The 27972-nt window shown below is 37.3% G+C and overlaps 1 protein-coding gene across 1 annotated transcript in view; it reads left to right on the forward strand.

The window, feature by feature from the left end:
- Positions 1–27972, forward strand: part of LOC102814559 (ovostatin homolog 2-like) — a 74791-nt gene that overhangs the window by 43319 nt on the left and 3500 nt on the right. Inside the window, exons 19-31 of the mRNA XM_006875453.1 lie at positions 1747–1865; positions 2583–2634; positions 3963–4046; positions 4761–4937; positions 5966–6047; positions 8258–8414; positions 13886–13960; positions 15612–15777; positions 17227–17438; positions 20932–21141; positions 21708–21832; positions 26692–26782; positions 27146–27214. Coding sequence (XP_006875515.1) covers positions 1747–1865; positions 2583–2634; positions 3963–4046; positions 4761–4937; positions 5966–6047; positions 8258–8414; positions 13886–13960; positions 15612–15777; positions 17227–17438; positions 20932–21141; positions 21708–21832; positions 26692–26782; positions 27146–27214 — 1619 coding nt within the window. The remainder of the gene's footprint in view (positions 1–1746; positions 1866–2582; positions 2635–3962; positions 4047–4760; positions 4938–5965; positions 6048–8257; positions 8415–13885; positions 13961–15611; positions 15778–17226; positions 17439–20931; positions 21142–21707; positions 21833–26691; positions 26783–27145; positions 27215–27972) is intronic.

Raw genomic sequence — 27972 nt, forward strand, 5'->3', positions numbered from 1 at the left:
TATAGACTAGGAGAGACAGACTACTTCTGAATGTTTAGTTTTTGAAATTTTTATGAATAGCAGTGGAACATTATCAGATATACTGTCAGAAGATGAAAACATTATAAATAGCACCAGAATATTGTCAGATATAGTGCTGAAGAAGAGTGTCTAAGGAAAAGCAGCTCCTCAAAATAGAGTTGACCTGTGATATCATGTATTGTTGTTGTAAAGTGCCATCAAGTTGGTTTAAATGCATAGCAACCCTTTATAGAGTTCTGAGGAGCAGCTGGTGAATTTGAACCACCGACCTTGTGGTTCAAACTGAACTTGCAGTCCACAGCATTAGTCCACAGAACTACACTAGGACTCCTAGATATCATGGGGAATTAAAAACAACTTGTTCCTTGCTAGTGCTTGATTTCAGTCCAATGTCTATTCTACTTTATCCTATTTTATTATTTTTGTTTCTGTGACCTTGAACAAAGTTAGGATCTCCAAGTGTCTGAAGTTATGTACCTGCATTGTCACATATAACCTGCATAAATAACCAATATCAATAAATTGCTTTAGTTGGTTTTACAGGAAGTTATTGTCCCTTAAAATATCTTATAGTCTTATTCATGTCAGTTCCTACTCATGGCCACCCTTTATTGGGTATCTGAGGAGTGGAATGGTGAGTTTGAACCACCGACATTGTCACTAAAATCAACTTACAAAATTATCTCTATGCAATAAAATGAACAAATTATTGTGGCTTAGCCATTAATATAATGATTGCTCTTGTTGTTGTTATGTGCCATGGAGTCAGTTTTGACTCATAGCGACCCTGTACAGGGTTTCCGAGGCTGTAAATCTTTATGGGAACAGAAAGCCTCATCTTTCTCCCACAGAAAAGCTGTTAGTTTCAAACTGCTGATCTTGAGGTTCGAAGCCCGATTTGTAACCACTACGCTACCAGAGCGCCTTCTTATTGCTAAGTGCTGTCAAATCAGTTCTGATTCACAGCAATCCTCTGTAGGGTTTCCAAGACTGTGTCTATGTGGGCCACCCCTCATCTGTCAGTTGGTAGTATTGTGGTGGCTTTTGCATTGTTGTGATTCTGGAGGCTTTGCCACCAGTATTTTAAATACCAGCAGGGTCACCCATGGTGGACAGGTTTCAGATAAACTTCTAGACTAAAACACTAGAAGAAAGAGATGGACTACTTCTGAATATTTAGTCACTGAAAACTTTCTGAATAGCAGTAGAAAACTGCCACATAGCACAGAATATATATATTCAAATATAATGCCGGAAAACAAGCCCTTTAGATTGGAAAGCACTCAAAATGTGACTGGAGAAGAGTTGCCTCCTCAAGTAGACTTGACTGTGGAGCAAAGCGTTCAGGACATTTACTTGCTGATGAAACACAACTCAAAATGAGGAGCTGACTCTAAGGTACTTATCGACATCAACAACTGTACCAAAAATGCACAGGACCAGGCAGTGTTCCATTCTGTTGTACATAGAGTTGCTATGAGTTGGTACTGACTCAATGGCAGCTAACAACAGCAACGACAATCTTTGTAGGAGCAGAAAGCTCAAATTTGATGGCTGTAACTGCTGACTTTGTGGTTCACAATCCACAGCTGCAGAGTCAATAGACTTCTAATAGGATGATAAGGTGTAGTTTAGCAAACACAAGACATGACTCACATCTTCTAATATTTCCTGTTGCCCAAAATTCAAATACCTATTTAACTTAAAATTGGGGATGTTTTTCAGGTAAAGTGAATATCACTGTAGTTGGTGAAGCCAAATCAAGTAGTTCTTGCCCAAATCAATCAACTGAGCAGCAAAATCTAAGATGGAAAGACATTGTGATGAAAAGTTTATTGGTAGAGGTATGTATATGAAAATTACCAAGCTCTTCCTGATAAGAAATGGTGGTGGTAGTAGTTGTGTGCCGTCGAGTCGATTCCAACTCACAATGACCCTGTATAGGCTTCCTGAGGCTGTAAACCTTTATGGGAGCAGAAAGCCTCATCTTTCTCCTGCAGAAGGGCTAGTAGCTTCAAACTGCTGACCCTGAGGTTAGCAGCCTAACTTGTAAACACTATGATAAGAAATAGACAATATATACTATGTTAGATACTCAGATATTCTTATTGAGAAGAATTAATTAACTGAACATAGCTAGTTCTCTTTACCCACCTTCAGCTTTTTTTTTTTTTTTAACTGATTCTCAAATCTAAGTGAGAATGCCTTCTTTGCAATTTCAGTCCTCTTCCAAAAAGTAGCAATGATCATCAAATTCTCTTCTGGCCTCTTCTATGTTCTTACTCTGTAAAACTTTTTTTTTGTCAACTGAGATGCTACATAGGATCAGAGAAGTTCAATGTCACACATTTACATAGAGGTCATTCTTGTCCTATCCTGTAAATGGGTGCTGATATGTACAGTGATGTGCAGATATAAACAGAAGTCTGCAATGAGTAAATCTTTGCCCAGGCACAAACTTGTATCAACCAAGCCTATGTGAGCTGATGCTCCCTTACTTTTCTTGTATGGAAAGATGAACTACTCTCAGTTTCTGCTTGCTTTTGTTTTCTTGTTGACAGCCTGAAGGTATTGAGAAAGAACTGACTCAAAGTTTCCTAATCTGTACAAAAGGTAAGAAGATTGTTTAGGTAGTCAAATTATTTCTAAAGAAAATCTATCAACAGAGTCACTTTACTTCCTCTTCTACCGTGTAAGTATACTTAACATGCTGTCTACCTTAGTGATTTCATTCTGTATCCCTTCTACAAGATTTCTTTATTTTATTCCCCATTTCCATATTATAATATTAGCAAACCAAAAGTTTATTTATGAAATTTTATCAATTCACTTGTGACTTTGACCTGTTCCAGCCTACTTTTCTCATCTTTATAGCCTTGGATTATTTTATTGCATAAATGAGAAATCAGGATAACAAGCAATATTACGTGATATGATCTTTGTTTTGCACTCCTAAGATTCCGTGGATGGCACTAACAGTTTGTGCTCAACTGCTAACCTTAAAATTGGCAGTTTGAAACCATACACAGCATCAGAGAAAAAAAGATCTGCTCATGTTCTTCCATAGAGATTACAGTCTAGGAAACCCTATGGAGCAATCGTACTCTACAACACAAAGAAGTTGCTATGAGTCAGAAATGACTTGCGGGCAAGACAGTTGATTTATATTTATTTATGTATTCATTTATTTATGATGGCCCACAGCTAAATCACTAACTTTCAATCTTTTGCTGTATGGGCACCAAGAGTATGATCATAATGGTGACTGATTTTCATGCCTAGTAGGAGTCTTCAAATTTTATCTTTTGTGTACTATAACATTGTAGTCAGAATTCTGGTATAACCCTATAGGATAAACACTGGATTGCCAACCTCAAGGTTGGTAGTTCAAACCCACCAAGTGCTCCTCAGAAACCCTACTATACAGGGTTGCTATGAGTCAGAACCGACCCAAATGCACGTCACAAGAGCAACAACATAGGTTATAGTCAGTAGTTTTTATACTTTATTTCATCATGAAATCGTTTTTAAAAGCAGTTGTCACGGAGCTGATGCCCACTTTTGGTGACCCCATGTAATTCAGAGTAGAATCATGCAGCATCCATTTTCTATGGCTGCTTTTTTGTAAGGAGGTCACTAGGTTTTTCTTCTGGGATGCCTCTGAATGTAGTCAAACATTTAACCTTGTGGTTACAGCTGACATGCTAACCATTTACACCATAAACGAAATCACAATGGGGTCATTACGTAATATGCCATTTTTAATATGTTGCTATGCTGAACGAACTCAAACCTAAATTTTATATTATTATGACAAGCCACTTGTAAAGTAAAAATAAACAACTGGAATCTAAATCCAAATATGTTTGTCTTAGAAATATGCTGCTGTTGTTTATAGAAAGAAGTCGTCATACTGATTTTGGTCGATATTTTCTTTTCAGGTACCAAAGTCTCCAAACAGGTAGTTTTGGACTTACCTAAAAATGTTGTACAAGGATCTGCCAGGGCCTTTTTCACTGTTGTGGGTAAGCTGATGAAATTTTGTGTTTTAAAGTAATTTGAAAATCTTGGTGGAGGTGGTCTCAAAAAAAATCTTGAAATAATCTTAAAATAAAGATTCTCTTCAGCTATCACTTGGAGGAACTTATTGTCCAGAATCATCTTTTATGATTATTCCCATACAGCATCTAAAGGGATTATAACACCATTTCCAAACCTATGTTCCTAGGAAGCATTAATTCTAGGGGCAAAAAAAATGTTCTAGTATAACCAAATAACCTAAAATATTGAATTTCCCTCTTGGAGTATCAGAATAAAATTTACCTGTTAAAGGTAACTTCCTCAGTAAAAGGAGAAATCTCTTTTACAAAACACAAACTTCATTTTTGTCTTATTATTCACATTAGTGTCCTTTGGGAAAGAATGGATTACAATTTATAAAGAACCTATTCGTAAGGTCAATTTCTCAAAACAAAAAAAAAAAAGCAAGCAAACTAATACAATCCCTCTCACCCTAGTAATAAGAATCATAAGTTTTCAGAAATATCTTTATACCAGAAATCCCTATAATTCACTCTTTATAACTACCTTCTCTCTAGAATTGTTTCAATTAAAACTTGTGTACTCAATTTTCAATGTTTTGGGGTTTTTTTTAACCCCATTATACCTCTTTGTCTGTGGTTATAAATGCTGAGATTATATGTTACAAATGATTACCTTTTCACTTTTCTGAATTTCAGGAGATATTTTTGGACTTGCCATACAGAATCTGGAGAATCTTGTCCAAACGTCCTATGGATGTGGAGAGCAGAATATTGCCTTACTAGCATCTGACACCCATGTCCTTGACTATCTGAAAGCCACTGGACAGTTGACAGAGGAAGTCAAATCTAAAGCTGTCTTTTTTTTATCTAGTGGTGAGAAGGCTTAAGTTGTTTCTAAATGAAATAAATGCAGTTATTAATAATATCAAGATGTAATAAAGCTGTAATTAAAAAATAGTATAAGGAGGAAAAAAGTGAACATTAATTGGAGTACTCTGGTAGCATAGTGGCTACGAATCGGGCCGCTAATCTCATGGTCAGCAGTTCGAAACTACCAGCTGTTCCACAGGAAAAAGATGAGGCATTCTGCTCCCATAAAGATTTACAGACTTGGAAATCCTATGCAGGGTCGTTATGAGTCAGAGTCAACTCCATAGCACATAACAATATAACAACAACAACAACTCTGAGTCCAAGCTACATTTTCTCTTTGACTTAAACCTTTCCAAAATCTTTATGAATTAGAACTGTGAAGCTTCAAATTATGAGCTCAGTTATTTTCTTAAAAATCCAATATTTTGTCAAGATACCACATTTGTTGTTGTTAATAATAGTTATCAATGGTTCATTTATCAACATCTAAACTTATCTGCTCAGCCATGTTCTATTGACATGAAGTCACTGGATTTGTATGTAGAAAAAGGACATTTAAAAAAAAACAAAAAACTTGTAAAATGTTATCTTAAGGACATAGTTTAGATACATAATTTCATAGACCTTTCTTTTCAGAAAGATAACAGTGAAGTAAAATAACTTCAAAAAAAAGGGGGGGTATTAAGCAATTGTTGTTGGTGTTAAGTGTCGTGTGAGTTAGTGTCAACTTATAACAACCTTGTATAAGGTTTGTGAGGAATAGCTGATGGGTTTGAACTGCCAACCTAATTGCCAACTGTGAGTTATTTTATTGAGCAAGGCATATGCATGCATAATATCTTATTTGTCATTGAAACCCCATAATATTGGCCTTATTTTTCCACATTTGTGGAGAGAAACTTAGTTTCAGAAATTTAATTGATATTCCTAGTAACTTATACCAGGACATTCATTATACCTTTTTTTTTTTCTTTTTCCTTATAACTTTCTTGGGTTAAAAAGTAATTTACTTCAATATTGTATTTTAGGTTATCAAAAGCAGTTGTCTTTCAAAAACTCTGATGGCTCATATAATGTGTTTTGTCAAAGCAATCCACTAGGAAACATATGGTAAGGGATGAAAATTGTATTGTAAATAATGATAAGAATTCCCTAGGGAAAGTCTGGCAGAACGTAAGACTGAGTTCAATGGGGATTTGGAAGCAAAATGGATTTTGTAGAAGAGAGATTGTTCTAAACCTTTGATCACAAGTAAAATGCTTGGGTTAAAACCAGGTTTGTGGTGCTTTCAGCAATATTGTATCAACCTTTTCACACATGTCTGCCCTTGGGCTTCTTATCTTGTGGTTGTGAAGTGCTGTGGAGTCGGTTCCGACCCATAGCGACCCTGTACAGAGTTTCCGAAGAGCAGCTGGTGAGCTTGAACCGCCCGCCGAGCTTGCAGTTCAAACTGCTTTGCGGTCTGTCGCATTAACCCACAGCGCCACACCGGGACTCCATGAACGACTAAAGGAATGTTTTCTCTGTGGTCAAGTCAGGATTTGGAAGGAGTGTACTCCAAGGGAGGGCGTTTTGACGCAGATGCAGTGGTGTAAAATGGCTTTAAAAAATATTCCTTTCATGATAAAGGTATAGAAACAAAATATCAAGAAGAAACCTTGGACAGCCAACTTGTTATCTAAATTCCTCAGGCAACCAAGGAAGTTTTACTTGGGCAAGCATTTTCGAAGGAAGGCTCCTTTTAGTGACTTCTAATCTCCAACTCCGGCTTCAAGAAATGTTTTATATAAGGAGCTCTGGTAGCATAATAGTTATGAGTGAAGCCGCTAACTTCAAGGTCAGCAGGAGAAGGATGAGATTTTCTGCTCCTGTAAAGATTTACAGCCTTGTTAACCCTATACAGGGTCGCCTTAAGTCGGAATCGACTCCATTGCACACCACCATCACCTTACAGTTTTATAATCAGTTCTGAAGAGTATGCATTGTAAGCGTCCTGTGAATATGATTGCAAATCTTTTAAGGGTAATCATCTATACAGGGGGAAGTATAAAATATTGCTTCAAAGTCATAGAAACCTTCATTAAACAAAAATATCAATATGTGAAGCTACTGCTTTTCACCATATCCTCCATCTATGTCTGTACACTTCTGAAAGCAGTGTTTCCATTCCTCTAAACTTTACCCCAAAGAATTCCATCAATTTACACTGCATCAAAATAGCAGTTTTGACATCCTTGAGGGACTTGATTCATGTTCCTTCTAAATGTTGAGTTTAAGGCACAAAAAGAAGTCTGAAGGGATAAGATCAGAGCTACAGGGTGGTTGGGGTAAAGTTTCCCAACCAAATTCTTATAGGACAGATCTAGCTGCTTTCAAAGAATGAGCAGGTACATTGCTGTGATGGGAAAAAATTCTTAGACATAACTTTCCTGGTCTTCTTCTCACCAAGCCAGTTGTCAGTTTTCTTGAAACCTCTGCCTAATTAGCCCCCATGATATTTTTTAAATATTTTTTTTTACCTATGATTCCTTGGGAATCAAAAAACCAGTGGCATGGTGATGTGGATTAATATGCTGAACTGCAAAGCCACTTTGAAATGCAAGGTCAGCAGTTCAAGTTCACCAGCTGCTCCTTGTAAACCCCATGCAAGGCTGCTATAGGTCAGAACTGACTCGATGGCACTTCACAAGATAACCTTCTGAGCTAACTTTCTGCCTTGAATTGAACTGACCCCCACAGAAACCAGCACCCCGCAGAAGTCACTGTTTTGATTGGACCTTTTTTAAAGGCACCTTAACAAGACTAAGACAAATGTGTTACTGAGAGAACTTGCATGTAGTCATCCACTGATCAAAGATATGTTTAAACACATTTTGTTTGGAATAAATGCATACATGTATGAACTGAAACACCAGTACCAATACTTTTTTACTTACTTTCATAGTTGTGAAACTGATTAACTGAATAGAAATGGTTCATTTTAGTCTGTGCCTATAAAGTCCATATAGATTAAAGAAAGTAAGACTAGAAAGACCCAAAGCCCCTGGCTACATTCATCTGTTTTCTTGTAAGAAGAATCTAATGGGCTATACAGCAAAAACTTTGGTTGTAAACACATTGATTATTGCCTGCTCTAACTCACACACATTGCTATTAATAAGATTATATTGACCCAAAACAAAGAAATACTATCAACAAAGACTGGTTCTAATCAACATTAGATAAATTGGATTCATCAATTACCCAAAGGGTTAATGATGATGAACTTGCATAGCTCTCTTTTTCCTTTTTACCTTTCATTCTGATGATTTACATTACAGGCTCACTACCCTTACTTTTAAGACATTTGAAGTAATGAAGAAATATGTTTACATTGATGAAGAAGTTCAAAAACAAAGCTTGATCTGGCTTTCAAGCAAACAGAAAAGTAATGGCTGCTTTAAAAGTGAAGGCAAACTTTTCAGCAACGCCTGGGAGGTGAGAGACTAATGGAAGTCTGTGTTCTTTGCATTGTCTACTTCCTTATTTCTGGTTTTCATAATCTAGAACATGAGTATTTTCCTTGTGCATTTTTCCCCTTCTAGGACTTCTGTAGTCCTAGGCCCATGGTGTATTTTTCAATAGCATCATTCCTGGGGCATGCATGTTTAACTGCAACTGCGATGTAACTCCTCATGAATCTTCAATTTTATTTACCTTAGTCTTTAGTCTTTCCATAGAATTAGACTCTTGCAGTAGATAACCTGGAAATAGGAAAATGGGGTAGGGAAAGGGAACCTAGATATAGAACATTGCTTTGGAATCAAACAATATGAAAGGAAAAAAATGCAGATGAATTTTCTACCTCCATTCTACTTTTGTATACTTTATTTCCTTCACTTTTGTGTTGTTGTTGTTGTTGTTAAGTGCCTTTGAGTCGGAGCCGACCCATAGCGACCCTGTACAGGGTTTCCGAGGGTGTAAATCCTTACGGGAGTAGAAAGCCTCATCTTTCTCCCGCAGAGCGGCTGGTAGTTTCGAACCACTGACCTTAAGGTTCGCAGCCCGATTCGTAACCACTACGCTACCAGAGCTCCTTTTGTATTTCCCTCTAAATGCTCAAAACCCCTACCATGGGATTATAGTATGCTCGGAATACCCTGAAATATCTGGGCCTATCTTCTGTGTTCTACTTCATACATAATCACCTTTCTTGGATTTTGAAATATAAAACTGATTGAACAAATCCACTTCAAAATCTGGATTGGTAACTCCTCATGGTATTTAATTTAATGTAAGTTGTTTCAAATTACTTTTATTTTGTATGTGGTGTGAGGAAATGTCTTAAATTATTCTAAAACTACCTGTAAGCAGGAAGACTCAGATGGAAAAGTTCTTGTTCGTCTCTAAAAGAATTAAAGACTTGCCCAAGTTCTCTTCTAAAAGATCTTTCCAAATCTTTTATCTTACTAAATTAATTACTAATTACTGCTTCAGTTTGTCTAAGCTTGTCCAATCCTTTTGTACTCAAATAGTGAAATGCATGTGGTGTTTTGTTGTAAGAGACAAAGACGCAAGAAAAAATGAAAACTTGCACTATAGAGGAGTGGTGATACAACTTGCTATGAATTAAGTGTGCTTTGGATTCCATATCTTATTTTAGGTTCCACCATCTGCACTTATTTACACCTTGAATATTGAGTTTCTCAGATGTATTTATTTTCTGAGGAAGAATAAAGCTATATTTCATTTCAAAGGCAATTATAACTTTGATCTAGATCAGTGAATCATAAATGCCAATATGAATGCTTATTTGCATTATAATTATTAGAGCATCTACTAAAGTTCATTTCTTTATATTTTATTCCTAACTTTATGAGTCAAAATCCCTTGTACAAATTGTTGTGCATTTAATGTTTAAATCCCTTACTTAATCTTGACATATAGTCAATTTGCAAATCATATGTTTTATATCCCACCACTCATCTGTCAGTGTATCGCACTGTGATGACTTGTATGTTGCTATGATGCTGGAAACTATGAGACCCATATGTTGAATGTCAGCAGGCATCAGCTGAGCTTCCAGACTAAGACAGACTCAAAGAAGTAGAGTCAGACTACCTCTGAATATTTAGCCACTGAAAACATTATGAATAACAATGAAACACTGTCTGATGGCACCAGAATATTGATTATTGAAACATGACAAAGAGCACAAGAATCTTGTCAGATAGAGTGCTGGAAGATGAACCCCTCAGATTGAAAGGCACTCAAAATATGACTGGGGAAGAGCTGTCTCTTCAAAATACAGCTGACCAGGACAACACAGATGCAATAAACTTTTAGGACCTTCATTTGCTGATGTGTACAATACAAAATGAGGAGAAACACTTCCAAGAATCCATTAATAATTGCAATGTGGAATGAATGTACAAAGTATGAATTTAGGAAAATTAGAAGCTGTTAAAAATGAAATGGAAATCTTAATGATCAATATCCTAGTGAGCTGAAATGGATTGTCTTTGGCCATTTTGAATCTGACAATCATATGGCTTACTAAGCCAGGAATGACAAATTGAAGAGCAATGTATTCATTATCAAAAAGAGCATTTCAAGATCTGTCTTGAAGTATAATGTTGTCAATGATAGGATAATATCCATACACCTACAAGGACTCATGCTATGGCGCTGTGGGATAATGAGTTAGACTGCAAAGTCATTTGAACTGCAAGTCGGCAGTTCAAGCTCACCAGCTGCTCCTTGGAAACCCTATACAGGGTCACTATGGGTCGGAATCAACTCGCCAACACTTAACAACAACAACAGCAAGGACTCAGTAGGATCAGCAGTAGACTTCAAATCACAAGGTTGGCAGTTCAAACCAACCAGCTGTTCCTCACAAACCGTATACAATTCAATGGCACATAACAACAAAAACAAGGCAGACCAGTTAATAGCACTATTATTCACATTTATGCACAAACCACTAATGCCAGTGATGATGAAACTGAAGAATTCTACCAACTTCTTCAATCTGAAGTTGACAAAACATGCAAGCAAGATGCATTGATAAGTACTGGCGATTGGAATGCCAAGGTTGTAAACAAAGAAGAAGGGACAGTAATTGAAAAATATGATCTAGGTGACAGAAATTATACTGGAGATCACATAATAGAATTGTGCAAGACCAATGACTTCCTCAGAGTCCTGGTGTGGCACTGTGGGTTAATGAGCCAGATTGCAAAGGTCAGTGGTTTAAGCTCACCAGCTGCTCCTTGGAAACCCTATCCAGGGTCACTATGAGTCAGAGTCGACTTGACAGCACTTAACAACAACAACAATGACTTCCTCACTGCAAATACCTTTTTAAACAACATAAAAGATGATTATACGTATGGACTTCACCAGATGGAATACACAGAAGTCAGTTGACTCAATCTGTGGAAATAAATTATGGAAGAGTTCCATATATCAGCTAAAACCAGACTGTGGAGCAGACCATCAATTGCTCATAGAAAATTTCAGGTTGAAGCTGAACAAGTCCATGAGAGCCAAAATATATCCTTAAATATATCCCACCAGAATTTAGAGATTATTCTCAAGAGCAGATTTGATGCATTAGACACTAAAAAGACCAGAAGAATTGCTGAATGGCATAAAGAACATCATACAGAAAGAAAGCAAAAGGTCATTAAGAAAGACAGAAAATATCAAAATGGAAGTTAGAAGAGATTCTGAAATGCGCTCTCCAGAATAGAGATGCTAAAGCAAATGGAAGAAATGAGGAGGTAATGGAGCTGAATAGAAAATTTCAAAGGGCAGCTCAAGAAGACAAAGTCAAATATTATAATGAAATGTGTAAAGAAGACCCGGAGTTAGAAAACCAAAAGGGGAGAACATGCTCAGCATTTCTCAAGCCAAGGGAACTGAATTAAAAATTCAAGTGTTGACTTGAAATACTGAAGGATTATTAGGACAAAATATTGAATGATTCAGAAAGCAACAAAAGAAGATGGAAGGAATATGCAGACTCACTGTACCAAAAGAAATGGCCAATGCTCTGCCATTTCAAGAGGAAACATATGATCAAGAACCAATGATACTGAAGGAAGAAGTCCAATGTGCACTAAAGGCATTGGCAAAGAACAAGGATTTGGGAATGATGGACTACAAATTGAAATCTTTCAACAAACTGATGAGGCACTGGAGGCATATTTGTGCTTGTTCCAAAAAGAGCTGACCCAACAGAATGCAGAAATCATTGGACAGTATAATTAATATCACATGCAAGTAAAATTGTTATAAAGATACTTTAAAAATGACTACAAACTTGGAAACTGCCAGAGGTTCAAGATGGATTTAGACAAAGGTGTGTAATGAGGGATATCATCACTAACCTCAGATGGCTGAAAGCATAAAATACCAGAAAGATGTTTACCTGTGCTTTATTCACGGTGCAAAGGCTTTTGACTGTGTGGATCATAACAAGGTATGAACAGCATTATGAAGAATTAGTATTCCAGAACACTTCATCACACTCAGGAGAACCTGTTCGTAGATAAAGAGGCATTTGTTCAAAGAGAACAAAAGGACACTGGGTAGTTTAAAATCATGAAAGGAGAGTGCAAGTGTTGTATTCTTTCACTATACTTATTCAAACTTTATGCTGAGCAAATAATCTGAAAAGTTGGGTTATATGAAAAAGAATGTGGCCTCAGGATTGAAGGAATTCATGAACAACCTGCAATATGCAGATGATGCAACTTTGCTTGCTGAAAGCAAAGAGGACTTAAAATACTGATTGATTAACATAAAAAACCACAGTCTTTAGAATGGGTTTTACCTCAATGTGAAGAAACCATAAATTCTCACAACTAGACAAATAAATGACATCCTGATAAATGGAGAAAAGATTGAGGTTGTCAAAGATTTCATTTTAGTTGGATCCACTATCAACATTCATGGAAGCAGCAGTCAAGAAGTCAAATGACATATTGCATTAGTCAAATCTACTGCACAAGACCTCTTGAAAAGTGTTCAAGAGCAAAGATATCTGTTTGAGGACTGAGGTGTGCCTAACACAGGCCATGATATTTTCAATAATCTCACGTGCATGGGAAAGTTGGACAATGACTAATACCATAGAAGAATTGATACATTTCAATTATGGTATTTGAGAAGAACAAACAAATCTGTATTAGAAAAAGTACAACCAGAAAGTTCTTAGAAGCTACGATGGCCAGACTTTTTTTCTTACACTCGGACATATTATCAGGAGGGACCAGTCTCTGGAGAAAGATATCATGTGATCATGTGTGGTCAAGTGGAGAGTCAGTATAAAAGAAGGAGACTCCCAATGATATGGATTGGCACAATGTCCACAGCAATCAGCCCAAGAATAGCAGTAATTGAAGCTGGCACACAACTGGGCAGTGTTTCATTCTGTAGTATATAAGGTCTCTATGACTTGGAACTGATTCTATGGCATCTAACATCAACAGCAACTATGCTTTATATATAGCTTTCTAATTTTATACTGAAAAAACCCAGTAGACTTGACTATCGTAACCTCCTCTTGGTACTTTTCTTCAACTTTTTAGGATGTTTCATATCAACTTGTTATTTTTACTAGATAGTCTTTGTTTGCTTTTTATAAGTCAATACAAAATAGTCAAACAGAGTCATAAGAATAGCTTGGAATTCATGTTCCATACTGGGTCATATAAATATGACTACATATGTCATTAAATATAATCAGGATTAATTTTGTTTTATCTCATTATAGCATTGGATCTTGATGAATTGTATCATAGCTATTAATCCTGTAATTTAAAAATTGCATGTTTTCTAGTGTTTATGCATAATAGTATTTATTCCAGTATTTCTTTTATACCTAGTTTCACATCAGTAAAATACCTGTAATTTTGTGCTTTACTACCCTGTATGACTCATTACGTCTTTGTGTCTAGGGTGGAGATGAAGAAGATGTTTTACTCACTGCCTACATTGTTGGATCACTTCTTGAAGCTGGACTCAACTTCACTGTATGGATTCCCTTCATCTTTTTGTTTCAGCACATTCCATAGACTATAACATCTTTAGAAATTCTTAGACTTGTTGAAACATGAAAAGAACATTTTGCTCATCACTGCCCTTTGAAGTGAAGCAAATCATACTTTTTGATTCATAGATTTCTATGAGGAGCACTATTAGCTTTTTCCCTAGGAGTAATGCACATGTGTACACATAAACAAGTTTTTCATATAATTGTTATTTATGTATCTCCTGAAATTAAGCCACAAATTAAAGTGAAGAACCTCTGCTCTAAATATAGATATAACTAAATATTCTATTTCTCTCATAAATTCCATGTACAAACATTTTTTAAAAACTTTTTCTTGCAAATTGGGCGAAGGTTTACAGCAAGATCATCAGTTTTAAATTCACTAAATCATGTACTTTCTTTCCTCTAAGTGATTGCAATCCCCTCCCAGCAACAAGTATCCTGCTTCTTCCTGTGGTTCTTATTCCCATTAATCCACCTTCCCATCCCTTCTCAACTTTATCCCTAGGTAAATGTTGTTCTTTTGTTTATGAATAACTGACAATTCCATGGTGAGATACCTCACTAGTGTTGTTATACCCCTATAAACCTATTTATTGCTTGACTGAAAATTGGGCCACAAGAGTGAGTTCCTTTCCAGACCATAGTCTCAGGTTCCACCAGTCTCTTTCTGACCAGTAATCTTGTTTTTTGTTGTTGTTGTTGTTTTGTTTTTTTTGTTATCATTTTGAGTTTTGTCCACATTTTCTCTCCTGCTCTATCTGGAACCTTCTAATATTGTTCCTTTTGGAACAGTTGGTAGTGTCAGCCAGGCACCATCTAGTTCTTATGGCCTTAGAGTCATGGAGACTGATGTTCACATTGGGCAAATATTTTTAACTAGGATGTGGTTCATCCTAACTATCTCCTGATACATAGGTCAAATTATTTGATTCCAATCTCTAAATTAAGCTATTAGGAATTTTCAGGATTATTAGTATATCTCAAAAATAGGAATGTAAATGTCTCTTTTAGGTATTAGAATTAAATGTCTTAGGTTTAATTAAAAATGTACTTTGCCACATCATAGAAATTTATATTACTAATAAAAATATTGCTACTCAAAACCCTATACAGGGTCACTATGGGTGAGAGTCAACTTGACAGCACTTAACAATCAGATAATGTTGTTGTTAAGTACCATCAAGTCAGTTCTGACTCATAACAACCCTGTATAGGGTTTCTAAGGAGCAGCTGGTAAACTTGAACTGCCAGCCTTGCTGTTCAAACCAACCTGCAGTCCAATGCATTAATCCACATTACCACACCAGGACTCTAACAATTATAACCTTTTATTTTATTATTACTTAAATTTTTATTTCTAACATACTAATAATGTCATTTCAAATTTATTTTAACAATGTTTCTGAACTTTAATGCCTATGAGAGGGTTTCAGAAAGTTCATGGAAAAATGGAATTAAAAGATAAAGGAATTTTTCCACTGACTTTTTGAAGCCTTCTTGTATTTATGTGTATAAATAGGTTTGTGTATGAAATATACCTGAAGGATATATTACTATATTTTAGTTAGTCATCAGATTTGTAACGTGTTCAAGTAGTCTTTATAATATATTCTTCTTCTTCTGTCTAGTTTCCTTTTCTAAGAAATGGATTGTTTTGCATAGAGGAGACATTGAAAACTGGTGTCACTAATGGCTATAACCAAGCAATTCTAGCGTATGCTTTTGCATTAGCTGGAAAAGAGGAGCAAGTGGAATCTTTACTCCAGATCCTGGATCAATCTGCAACAAAAATAAGTAAGTGTTAACATCCATTCTTGCTGAAGAGAATAGTAATTAAACTTAATATACAATCATATAGGAACCCTCTCATCACTAGCATGTTTCTATCTATTTTATGGAATTTCTCAATTGTGATGGCTCTTTTCTTAGTTACCTAGTACAGTCACACACACACACACAAACTGCATGTGTGACTTTAAAGAGCAAGTGTTCATTGTGTCACAGTTTTCTAGACTAGAAGTCTAAATCAAGGCATTGGCTCTAGAGAAAAGTCTGTCTTTGTTGCTAGCCCTGCGTGCTCCTTGGTATTCCTCAGCTATCTGTAGACGTATCGTCACATGCCACCTGTCTCCCTACTGTGTGAGTGTGTCTCTCTCTGTTCATCTTGCCTTTTTATAAGACACCACTTAGAAGGGCACTATGGATAAAGGAGGTCTGGTAGCATAGTGGTTATGAATTGGACTGCGAACCGCAAGGTCAGCAGTTCGAAACTACCAGCTGCTCCGCAGAAGAAAGATGAGGCGTTCTGCTCCCGTAAAGATTTACAGCCTCAGAAACCCTGTTCAGGGTCAGAACCGACTCGATGGCACTTAACAACAACAACAACATGGATTAATGTGATGGACTGCAAGGTTGCTTTGAACTGCAAGGTCGGCAGTTCAAATTTACCAGCTGCTCCTTGGAAACCCTATACAGGGTAGCTGTGTGTTGGAACCCATTCGATGCCACTTAACAACAAAACGGTTTAGGACACAGTCTACTCCAATATGACCCCATTAATGGAGTCCTGGTGTGGCGCTGTGGGCCAATGCGCCAGGCTGCAAAGCCGTTTGAACTGCAAGGCTGCAGTTCAATCTCACCAGCTGCTCCTTAGAAACGTTATACAGGGTGGCTATGGGTCGGAATCAACTCAACAGCACTTAACAACAACAATGTAGCAAAGGTGTATTGCCTTATTAACATAACACAAGAAAATCATATTTCCAAACAGGCTCATACTGATAGGTACAGAGGTTCAGACTTCCATATTTGTTTTGAGCCAATTAAATTTATTCTGTAATAGCTTTTTATCTTTAACGGTCATTTCATATTTTTCTATTTCTTTCTTTCTGTTTTCTGCCAGTTTCTTCTCCAATGAATGAAGTAAAAAATCAAGTATAGTAACTATGCCATAGATATTAATAATGCTTGCCAAACTCACATAGCCTTTTGGACCCTGTTATTTTTGTTGTTAAGTGCCGTGGAGTCAATTCCAACTCAGAGTGACCCTGTATAGGGTTTCCAGGGAGTGGCAGATGGGTTTGAACAGCCGACCTTGTGGTTAGCAGTCCAATGCTTATCCTACAGTGCCACACTGGGATTCCAGGAAGTTGCTATTTGCAGCCAACAATGGAATTTACCTCCTTCTTAATTGTAATCAATGCTTTTTATAATGGTTGTATAAAAATTCTCCCTTTTTCTCAGATAATATGATATATTGGGAGAAAGCAAGGAAGCCCAAGACAGAAGAACACCCCGTTTTCCTTCCCCGGACACCTTCTGCTGAGTCTGAGAAGACCTGCTATGTGCTGTTAGCTGTCATTTCCCAGAAAACTCCTGACCTCACCTACGCTAGTCAGATAGTGCAGTGGCTTTCCAAGCAGATGAATTCCCACGGAGGTTTCTCCTCCACCCAGGTAATTGATGGGGCCAGAGATTAATAACAACATGTGAAATGCAAAAGATGCTACCCTATGATAATCCAGATAGCAAAGGTAATCACAGAAAAATACTTTGTGAGAGGTAGAATATTTGATATTAGAAATCCTATTTTATTTAGTGAAAAATTACTTATTGGGCAGTTATTATTTATCAGGCATTCTATTAGGAAGTTTCTGTATGCAAGTAACTAAAATAAGGCAGCTTTTTCAAGTGAAAAGTGAAGATCACTTGAAGCGCTGACTGATGAAATCAAAGATACTCATAACAAAACCAATAAACAATATCATGATAAATCATGGTGTTGGCAAAGAATATTGATTAATCATGGGCTAGAATAATCATTGAATCTGTCTTGGAAGAAATACAGTTAGCATGTTGCTTACAAAAGATGATTACAAGACTTTGTCTCATGTATTTTGGACTTGTTATCAGGAAGAACCAGACCCTGAAAAAGTATATCATTCCTGGTAAAGGTCAGCAAAAAAGAAAAAAGACCATCAGTAAAATGGATTGACATCCACCAGTTCATCTGAGGGAGAAAGATGAGGCTCAGCAATCTCATGCAGCAATTCTACCCTGTCCTATGGGATTGCTATGAGTTGGAATCTTGATGGCAATGGGGGGTGTGGCACTTGTAATACAATGGGAAAAGCAGATGAATTGAAAGTACACCAGGAGAAATACGTATTTCTTTAAAGAGAAATTTAAAAAAGAAAGAAAACGCCAGGAAATGAAGTTTTATTCTAAGAAGGAAAAGATCATCTTCACTTATTCTCTTTTTAACAGGCTTATTTTTTATTTATTTTTTTTTTTTTAAGTAAAGCCATGTTAATAGATCTCCCTGCATCCTTTTCTTTATCTGCTTTTCCTGCTTTGAAGATGACTGTCTATGAGCATTATTCAAGGAAACTGTGAGGTCACAGAATTATATAAAACCTTAACTTTTTTATTTATTTTTTTTTTTTTTATGAATTTGTACCACAAGGGACCTATCCCCATCTCCTTTCATTGTTGTTGTTGTTGTTAAGTGCCGTCGAGTCGGTTCCGACCCATAGCGACCCTGTACAGGGTTTCCGAGGCTGTAAATCTTTACAGGAGCAGAACGCCTCATCTTTCTCCTGCGGAGCAGCTGGTAGTTTCGAACTGTTGGCCTTAAGGTTCACAGCCCGATTCGTAACCACTACGCTACCAGAGCTCCTATCTCCTTTCATTAGCCCTGCCCAAACAGATTGGATACTACTCATTGGGGGATCTACCTTCCTCTGCGCCGTCTAGATCTAGGCTCCCTCTTGAAAGCTTGTAAGCCAGTAAGCCCCATTTTGGGTGGCCAATGTCCAAGTTGCCCATCCCTGTCTACTCTGTGTATGGATGGGGTGGGAATGATCCTCACTATAAAGGTTTGTTCCTTCTTTTTAGCTACTGCATCCATAGGTGTAAGTCAGGTTCATCAAATTGTATCAGATTACTCTTTTTTTTCCTCTTCTGTCTTCTTCTAATTGAGTTTTGATCATCCAGTCATTGAAGCCAGGTCAAGTGGGTATTATCTGCAAGTATGGATATTCTTATGCATATGCCCTCTCTTCTTACCAGCTGAACGCTTCACTCTCCACTCTAGTCCTCTGTGGCTATGTCACTGATTCTGAGCCCAAGAGTTCCCAAGTCTTGCCACACTGCTGGCCTACTAGGTCTCCACCTGGGTTTACAGGAGTATATTGAACGTTGTAGGGCTTAGCTCACTGTTGCAGACCGTGTAAGACTAGTCAGAGGTTCGAGCCCCTCTAGGGCCAAGTGTAACAAATGAGGCCACTGGCAGTTAATGGCAAATTGCTTTCATATTAATATTCAGGTATATATATTAAATTAATACACTGGAGCCTTTGACAATCCACAGATAAATGTGATATTTTCCTAAAGCCAAGACTAAAGATTGCAAGATTAAGCCTTTCTCCAAAGGATTAACTAAAAATATCTTAGCTACTTCACAGCTCTTTGTTCCATAGACAAAGAACCCATCCTCCCTAATCCTTTTCCAGGTGCAGCCCATTCACCTGGGCGTCTGGAGTCCTCCTGCAGACCTGGCTCAGGAAGCCGAAGCAGCAGGACTCTGCCCAAGCTTTTGTCTTTATCTCTCACCTTCCCCCAACTATGCTCAGGGGCTATAGATATGTTAATTGGGCCTGAGAATCCAAGTTGCTAGCCTGGGATTCCAACCACGAAGTAGGATGTAAAGTTACCTGAATGTCTGGAAAAGTACTGATGTTAGCTGTACCTTGCCTAAGTTCCTCCCAGCTTGGTGTGAAGCTCCTCCCCTGAATAAAGCAGAGGCCCGGGCCTCCCCAGGTGAGCATTACTGGTTGGCAGGCATGGGGTAAAGATGGCAGTGCATTGCTGGTTGGGAGGCATGGAGTAAAGATTGCGGAGCATTACTGGCTGGAAGGCATGCGGTAAAGATTGCAGGGCAGTGAGTCGCTGCCTGCAGAGGCCATGATGCCTGTACTCCCAAGCCTGCCCACCAGTGATGTATCCACCCTGGCTTTGGGGTGCCTCATTTTCTCTCTGTTTGTCTCCTTTTGTGTATTCTTGATATATATGAACCGCTGTCAGGTATCCTCTCCTCGTGAACTGAACCCCAATGTCGAGGCGGGTCCCCGACAGCTCACATCTTCATTGCTTTTTTCCCCTCATTTCCCTTAATCAGTGACAACCGTGGTCACCAATCAGAGTGCTTGTCTGGTCGTGTATTCCCATTGAGTCTTAATCTTGGAAGGGGGTTTGCCCTGAGGGGACCTGACCACTTGCCTTGATGTCTCCTGGGTGAGCAACTTGCTTGTTCTTACAGTAATCAGTTGGTCTGCCTATATTGTTTTGTATTTTTCATGTCTGTCTTTGTTCAAAGAAGTATCTTCTGTTCTTCTAGCTGCTGCAGGCTGGTCTACTTGTCCTCTCAAGTGGAAATTTTCCACCTCAGAAGTTTCTGGGTGAGGTTGAGGATTCCACCTATGGTCTTATGTAATGCAGAGGCTCCACAGGAAGCCTCCTTCTCTGGGCATGTTGTAGCCCCATTTTAGGTATTCCAATCAGTTATAGGCAGAAGACGGGCTTACAAGCTTTCTATGGTGATATCTCTGGCTATTTCTTTCTCTCCCCCCCAAGTGTTTATTTTATAATGGTATGCCAAGGACATATAAAACCTTGAATTTTAAGAAAAGATTTCACACTATTTTCAACAGCAGAGATTATGCTTTATAAAATCCTTTAGAAAACTAAAAGCTAATTAAGACTTATTGAATTAAAATAAATTTAAATAGCAGTAACTTTTAATATGCAAATGTATTTTTCCTTAGTTCAGAATATTGCTTCTTGGTATTATGCTAAATTGTTTTAAGAATATGTCTGTGGATTGACTTAAAGTTGATGCACAAATGACAATAACAGAGCTCAAATCTTTGCTTGTGCTGTTCTGTACAGGACACTGCAGTCTGTCTTCTCGCCATAACCCATTACATGAAGCTCACCTTCTCTAACGATCAAAACACTGTAACCTTTAGAATTGAAGAATTCAGTGAGGATTTCCAGGTTAACAGTGACAACCGCTTATTGGTCCAACGTTCAGAACTGCCAAAAGCACATGGACATTACACAGTAGATATGGAAGGACAAGGTTGTTCATTTGTCCAGGTAATATAAATCTACCTGCAATGGAAATGAATGTCTTCAATATGATTATCCATTTAATTTTTATGAAGTGTTATCTTTCCATGAGTCCCTCTCCTCTTTTTGTTTTTTATGTTTTCTAATCAATAGCTAAAAAGGCAAGATACTTTATGAAGAAGTACTTTTTAAGGTATAGCTTGACGATTGGGGAATAGCTAGAGGAATAACAGTATTAGGTATCCAATATCTTCATTAAATTATGTTGTTAACAACTCATATGTCTTCTTAAAACTAAGTGATTTCATTTAGCTTTAGCCCCTAATAGTAAAGATGTAAACTAAAGTACATTAATAATAGATCGTAGTGTAGTGGTTACCAATTGGGCTGCGAACCTTAAGGTCAGCGGTTCGAAACTACCAGCCGCTCCGCGGGAGAAAGATGAGGCTTTCTACTCCCGTAAAGATTTACACCCTCGGAAACCCTGTACAGGGCGCTATGGGTCGGAACCGACTCGATGGCACTTAACAACAACAGCAACAAGTTTCACTATATGGTAAACACTGATTTCTTATTATTTTCTGTCCTTTTAGGCCACCCTGAGGTATAATGTGCCTGCATCTAAGAAGGCATCTGGATTTTCTCTTTCCTTGGAAATAGTCAAGAAAAACTCTTCGGATTCACTTCAGACTAATTATAACCTAACAGTGACTTTCAAGTAAGTGTCGTGTTTTGAAATCAACTTCCAGGTTGATGCTAATATATTAAAATGTATTTTAAACACTAGTAAAGTAATCCTAGTGTGGTGCTGTGGGATAAATACTGGACCGCAAGGTTGGTTTCAATCCTTGGAAATCCTATACAGGGTAGCTATGAGTCAGAATCAAATCAGTGGCACTTAACAACAACAACAACAAAGTAATAATTATGAATACTGGTAACTATGACAAATGTATATCTTAAGGTAAATAAGAACTAGATTCATGCAAGCATAACTTGACAGTTTCTGCTTTACCAATATTCCAGAAGTATTTAGACATTTTTGTACAGAAGCACTGAAAGTTTGGGACAATGGAGATACTTTAAAAAAAAAAAAAAAAGACAAGCAAAGGTGGTCCTACAGTACCTCACAAATATTTACTTTACAAATTAAAAAAAAAAAGGAAAAGATTTTTTTTTTCAGAGTCGTTGTTAGGTGCCATTAAGTCACTACCTTCTAATAGTGACCGCAAACACGACCAAAATAAATGCTGCCCAGTCCTATACCAACCTAAGCCCGCTGCTGCTGCGGCTGTGCCAATCCACCTCAATGGGGGTCTTCCTCTTTTTCGCTGACCTTCCATTTTCCAAGCATGATATCCTTCTCCAGAGACTCTGTTCCAGCCTGATAATATGCCCAGAGTATGAAAGACAAAGTCTCACCATCCTGGCTTTTAAGGAGCATTATGGTTGTACTATTAACAAAACAGATTTGTTTGTTCTTATGGCAGCCTATGGTATTTTTCATATCCTCCTTCAAATATCAATTCTTGTAGTCTTCCTTCCTCTTTGTCCAACTTTTACATGCATATAAAGTTATTGAAAATATCATGGGCTTGGGTCAGGTGCACCTTAGTCCTCAAACCAACATCTTTGCCGTTGAACACTTTGAAGAGGTCTGCGGAGCTGATTTGCCTAATACAATATGTCATTTGATTTTTTGACTGCTGCTTCCATGAGTGTTGAAGGTTGATCCAAGCAAAATGCTGTCTATAACAATGTCAATCTTTTCTCCATTTATGTTGATGTTATTTATTGGTCCAGTGGTAAGGAATTTTGTTTTCTTTGCATTGAGTTACAACCCATATCAAAAGCTGTGGTCTTTGATCTTCATTAGTATATGTTTTAAGTCCCCTTTGCTTTCAGCAAGTAAGATTATATCATCTGCATATCACAGTTTGTTCTTATCTTCACAGAGGAAAAAATAAAATTTTTTTTTTTTTTCCCAGAGTGTTTTGTGGTTGTTAGGTGCCATCTGTGTGGTACCGACTCATAGCAATGCTATGGATAAAAAACCAAAACACTGCCTGCTTCTGCACCAAAGATCATTGCTGCTGTCGCTGTGCCAATCGATCTCATTGGGGATCTTCCTCTTTTTCTTTGACCCTCCACTTTACCAAACAGGATGTCCTTCTTCAGGGTCTAATCCCTCCTGATATATGTCCAACGTATGAAGGACAAAGTCTGGCCATCCTGGCTTCCAAGAAGCATTCTGGCTGTACTTCTCACAACACAGACTTGTTTGCTCTTTTGGCAGTCCATGGTATTTTCAATATTATCCTCCAGCGCCATAGCTAAAATGTATCAATTTTTGACTGCTGCATCCAGGAGTGTTGATGGTTGGTCTGAGCAAAATGAAGTCTTTGACAAATTCAATCTTCTCTCCATTTATCTTGATGCTATTTATTGGTCCAGGGGTGAGAACTTTTTTTTTTTTTTGCTTTGCTTTGCGGTGCAACCCATACCAAAGCCTGTGGTCTTTCATCCTCATCAATAAATATTTTAACTCTTCTTCGCATTTACCAAGCAAGGTTGCATCATCTGCATATCATAAATTGTTAATGAGTCTTCCTACAATCCTGAGTCCATGTTGTTATTCATATAATCCAGCTGCTCAGAGTCTGTGCTCAGCATACAGACTGAAGAAAAATGGTGAAAGAATACAATCCTGGCACACGCCTTTCCTAATTTTAAACCATTCCATTTTTCCATTCAAACAACTGACTCTTGGTCTATGCATACATTCTTGATGAGCACAATTAAGTGTTCCATAATACTTATTCTCTGCAATGTTGTCCATTGCTTGTCATGATCCACATAATCGAACACATTTGCGAAGTCAATAAAGATAAGTATACATCTTTCTGGTATTCTCAGCTTTCAGCCAAGTTCCATTTGACATCACCAGTGATATTCCTCAATATACAGTTGCAGCCATTTTTGAATTATCTTTAGTAAAATTTTACTTGCATGCCATATTGATGATATTGCCCAATGATTTCCACCTCTCTTTGGAATGGGCACAAATGTAGATCTCTTCCAGTCAGCTGGCCAAGAAGCGATCTTCTAAATTTCTTGACATAAGTGAGTGAGTGCTTCCAGTGCTGCATCAGTTTGTTAAAGGAATTCAATTTGTATTCCATCAATTACCAGTGCCTTGTTTTTTTCCAATGCCTTCAGTGTACATTGGACTTCTTCCTTCAGTACCATTGGCTTTTTTTCAAATGCTACCTCTTGAAATAGTTGAACCTCCACCATTTCTTTTTGGTCCAGTGACTCTGTATTCCTTCTTTATTCTTTTGATGTTTTCTGTTTCATTCGATATTTCTCCCATGGAATCCTTCAGTATTTCAAGTCAAGACTTGAATTTTTTCTTCAGTTCCCTCAACCTGAGAAATGCTGAGTGTGTTCTTCCCTTTTGGTTTTCTAACTTCAGGTCTTTGCACATTTCCTTACACTATTTGGCTTTGCTTTCTCAAGCTGTCCTTTGAAATTTTCTATTTAGCTCTTTTCTTCCATTTGCTTTAGCATCTCTACTCTGGAGAGCAAGTTTCAGTTTCTTCTGACATCCATTTTGATGTTTTATTTCTTTCTTGTCTTCTTAATGCCCTTTTGCTTTCTTCCTGTATGATATTCTGTATATCATCCCACAACTCTTCTGGTCTTTGGTTTTTAACCTCTAATGCATCAAATCTGTTCTTGAGATAATTTCTAAATTCAGGTGGGATATGTTCAAGGTCATATTTTGACTCTCATGGACTTGCTTTCATTTTCTTCAGCTTCTGCCTGAACTTGCATATGAGTAATTGATGGTCCGTTCCACATTCTGACCCTGGCCTTCTTTGAGCTGGTGATATAAAACTTTTCCACCGTCTCTTTCCACCCTGGCCTTGTTTCGGCTGATGATATAGAACTTTTCCACCATACTCAATTTAATTTCTGTGTATTCCATCTGATAAGGGTCATGTGTATAGTTGTCTTTTGTGTTGTTTAAAAAAGGAATTTACAATGAAGTCATTATCTTGTAAAATTCTATCATGTGATCTCCAGTATCAATTCTAACACCAAGGCCATATTTTCCAACCAGTGATCCTTCTTGTTTCCAACCTTTGCATTCCAATTGCCAGTAATTATCAATACATCTTAATTGCAAGTTTGGTCAGTTTCAGACCAAAAAAGTTAGTAGAATTCTTCTATTTCATTATCACTGGCTTTAGTAGTTGATGCATAAATTTGAATAATAGTGCTACTAACTGGTCTTCCTTATAGTTGTGTGGATATTACCCTAACATAGACAGTGTACTTCTTGTACTTCAAAACAGATCTGGAAATGTTATTTTTGAAGAAGTGACGCCATTCCTCTTCAATCTGTCATTCCTGGCATAGTAAAACATGGATTGTCATATTCAAAATGGACAATGCCACACATTTCAGTTCACTAATGCCTAAGATATCGATATTTATGCATCTCAAATTCAATTTTTATCATTTTCAATTTTCCTAGATTCATACTTCATACACTCCATGTTCCAATTACTAATGGATGTTCACAGTTGTTTCTCTTTATTTGAAGTATGCCCCATCAGCCAATGAATATCCTGAAGGTTTTACTCTATTCGCATCATCACAGTCAACTGTGCTTTGAGGAGGCAGCTCTTTCCCAGTCATATTTTGAGTGTCTTCACACTGGAGGAGCTCATCTTCTGGCACTATATCTGGCAATGTGCTGTTGCTCTTTATCATGGTTCAATACTTAATATTCTAGTGCTATCTGACAGTGTTCCACTGATATTCATAAGGTTTCCAGTGACTAGATACGTGGACATAGTCCATCTCTACTTCTTCCTAGTCTGTCTTTGTCTGGAAACTCAGCTGAAACCTGTCCACCATGGGTGACCCTGTTGGTATTTAAAACACCAGTGGCATAGCTTCCAGAATCACAGCAACCCACAAGCCACCACAGTACAATAGACAGATGAGTAGTGGTTCTTAAATTTTTTTATAAATTCCAAAGTATCTTAACTTTACTTGAGGAAATGTAGTTTGAAATTTTTTTCTTAGCATTTCTAACTGAACACATTGTGGCATTCTTAACTTCATGTCCCAACAACCGTACCCAAAGGCAGGAGAATAACCTAGAATATCTCTTAGGGACATACCTGTTTTATTATTAATTCTAGTTTTTGGTTTTTGAACAAAAATATCCTTTAAGTCTTGTACAAATCTAAGACTAACATAGTATATGCAATAAAAATTCATAAGCATAAGTTCTGATGCCTCTGGTAAGCTTAAAAGTGGAGGTTGAGGTGATTCTAGTTAAAGGTGAATATTATATGCTCCAACTATGTTAGTTTCCATCTTTTCTCTCCTCGTCACTCTTGATTTACTCATACTTAGTTGCTAGAGAACAGTTTTCTTCAGATGCTTCCTAGAGACTTCCAGTCAGTTATTATTTACTAATATAGTACCTTCAAGAAAAGCAGTGAAATTTTTTTTCTTTCTTTTTAATTATGTGTTTGTTTGTTTTTTAAATTTCAGCTACACTGGAATTCGCAATGACTTCAAAATGGTCCTTGTTGATGTAAAAATGCTATCAGGGTTTACTCCAGTCATGTCATCTCTTGAGGAGGTAAATAATAGGTCAATATTTAAGGACAAAAAAAAAAGAATATGGTGTTAGAGAAAATAATTAATTGGTTAGGGAAATGGAACCATGGAATTCTTCATTTAAACACACACACACACACAAAAAAAAAAAAAAAAAAAAAACTTACTCAGAGTTCACATTTATCTTTTTCCTGTAACCCTGGATGAATGGTGTTCTTAACTGGTAGCAATTAGTATTCATTATTTTCCATAATGCATGATAGATTTCTTTATCTAGCTCCCTACTTGTGCTTATCAAAATATTATGACATAATAAGATCATCCCATTAACTATCATTAATTCCAATATCTACCCCTGTCACTCCCTACCAATTTTTTTTCAAAGCTGGAAAACAGTGGTCAAGTGATGAAGACTGAAGTCCAGAATGGTCATGTTCTTTTCTTCTTGGAAAGTGTAAGTTCAGAAATAAGTTTTGCTTTCCTGTTTTTTCTTGATTTCCTCTGAGGATAAATGAGTAATTCTATTTTTTATAGATATACCTGAAAATATTTTTCAAAAATTAAGAAACATTAACCCAATTTTTAAATGGCCTTAAATAGACATTTCACCAAGGAGGACCTTTAAATGGCCACCAAACACATGAAAAGATGCTCAGCATCATTAGTCATCAGAGGGATGCAAATCAAAACCACGAAGAGATACCATTTCACTCCCACTTGGATGGATGGCTAAAGCAGCTCTGGTAGCCCAGTGGTTATGAGTCAGGCTGCTAACCTCAAGGTCAACAGTTTGAAACTACCAGCCGTTCTGCAGGAGAAAGATGAGCTTTTCTGCTCCTGTAAAGATTACAGCCTCAGCAACCCTATGCAAGGTCACTTTGAGTCAGAACTGGCTGCCCAGCAGCACACCACCATCACCAGGATGTCTAAGGTTTAAAAAACTGAAAACAACAAATGATGTCAGTTATGGGGAAATTGGAACCCTGGTTTAATGCAAAATAGTATGACCGTTGTAGGAAACAGTGTGATGGTTCCTCAAGACTTAAAATAGAACTTCCGTATGTCCCAGCAAGTCCATTCCTAGTGAAAATCCCAAACAACTTGAAAGCAAAGACTCAAATAGAGACTTGTACACCAATGTTCATTGCAGGACTATTCACAATAGTACTTCCAAAGGAGGAAATAACCTCTATGCCAATCAACAGATGAATG

Source organism: Chrysochloris asiatica, unplaced genomic scaffold, assembly GCF_000296735.1.
Source record: "Chrysochloris asiatica unplaced genomic scaffold, ChrAsi1.0 scaffold00328, whole genome shotgun sequence".
Classification (NCBI taxonomy): Eukaryota; Metazoa; Chordata; class Mammalia; order Afrosoricida; family Chrysochloridae; genus Chrysochloris; species Chrysochloris asiatica.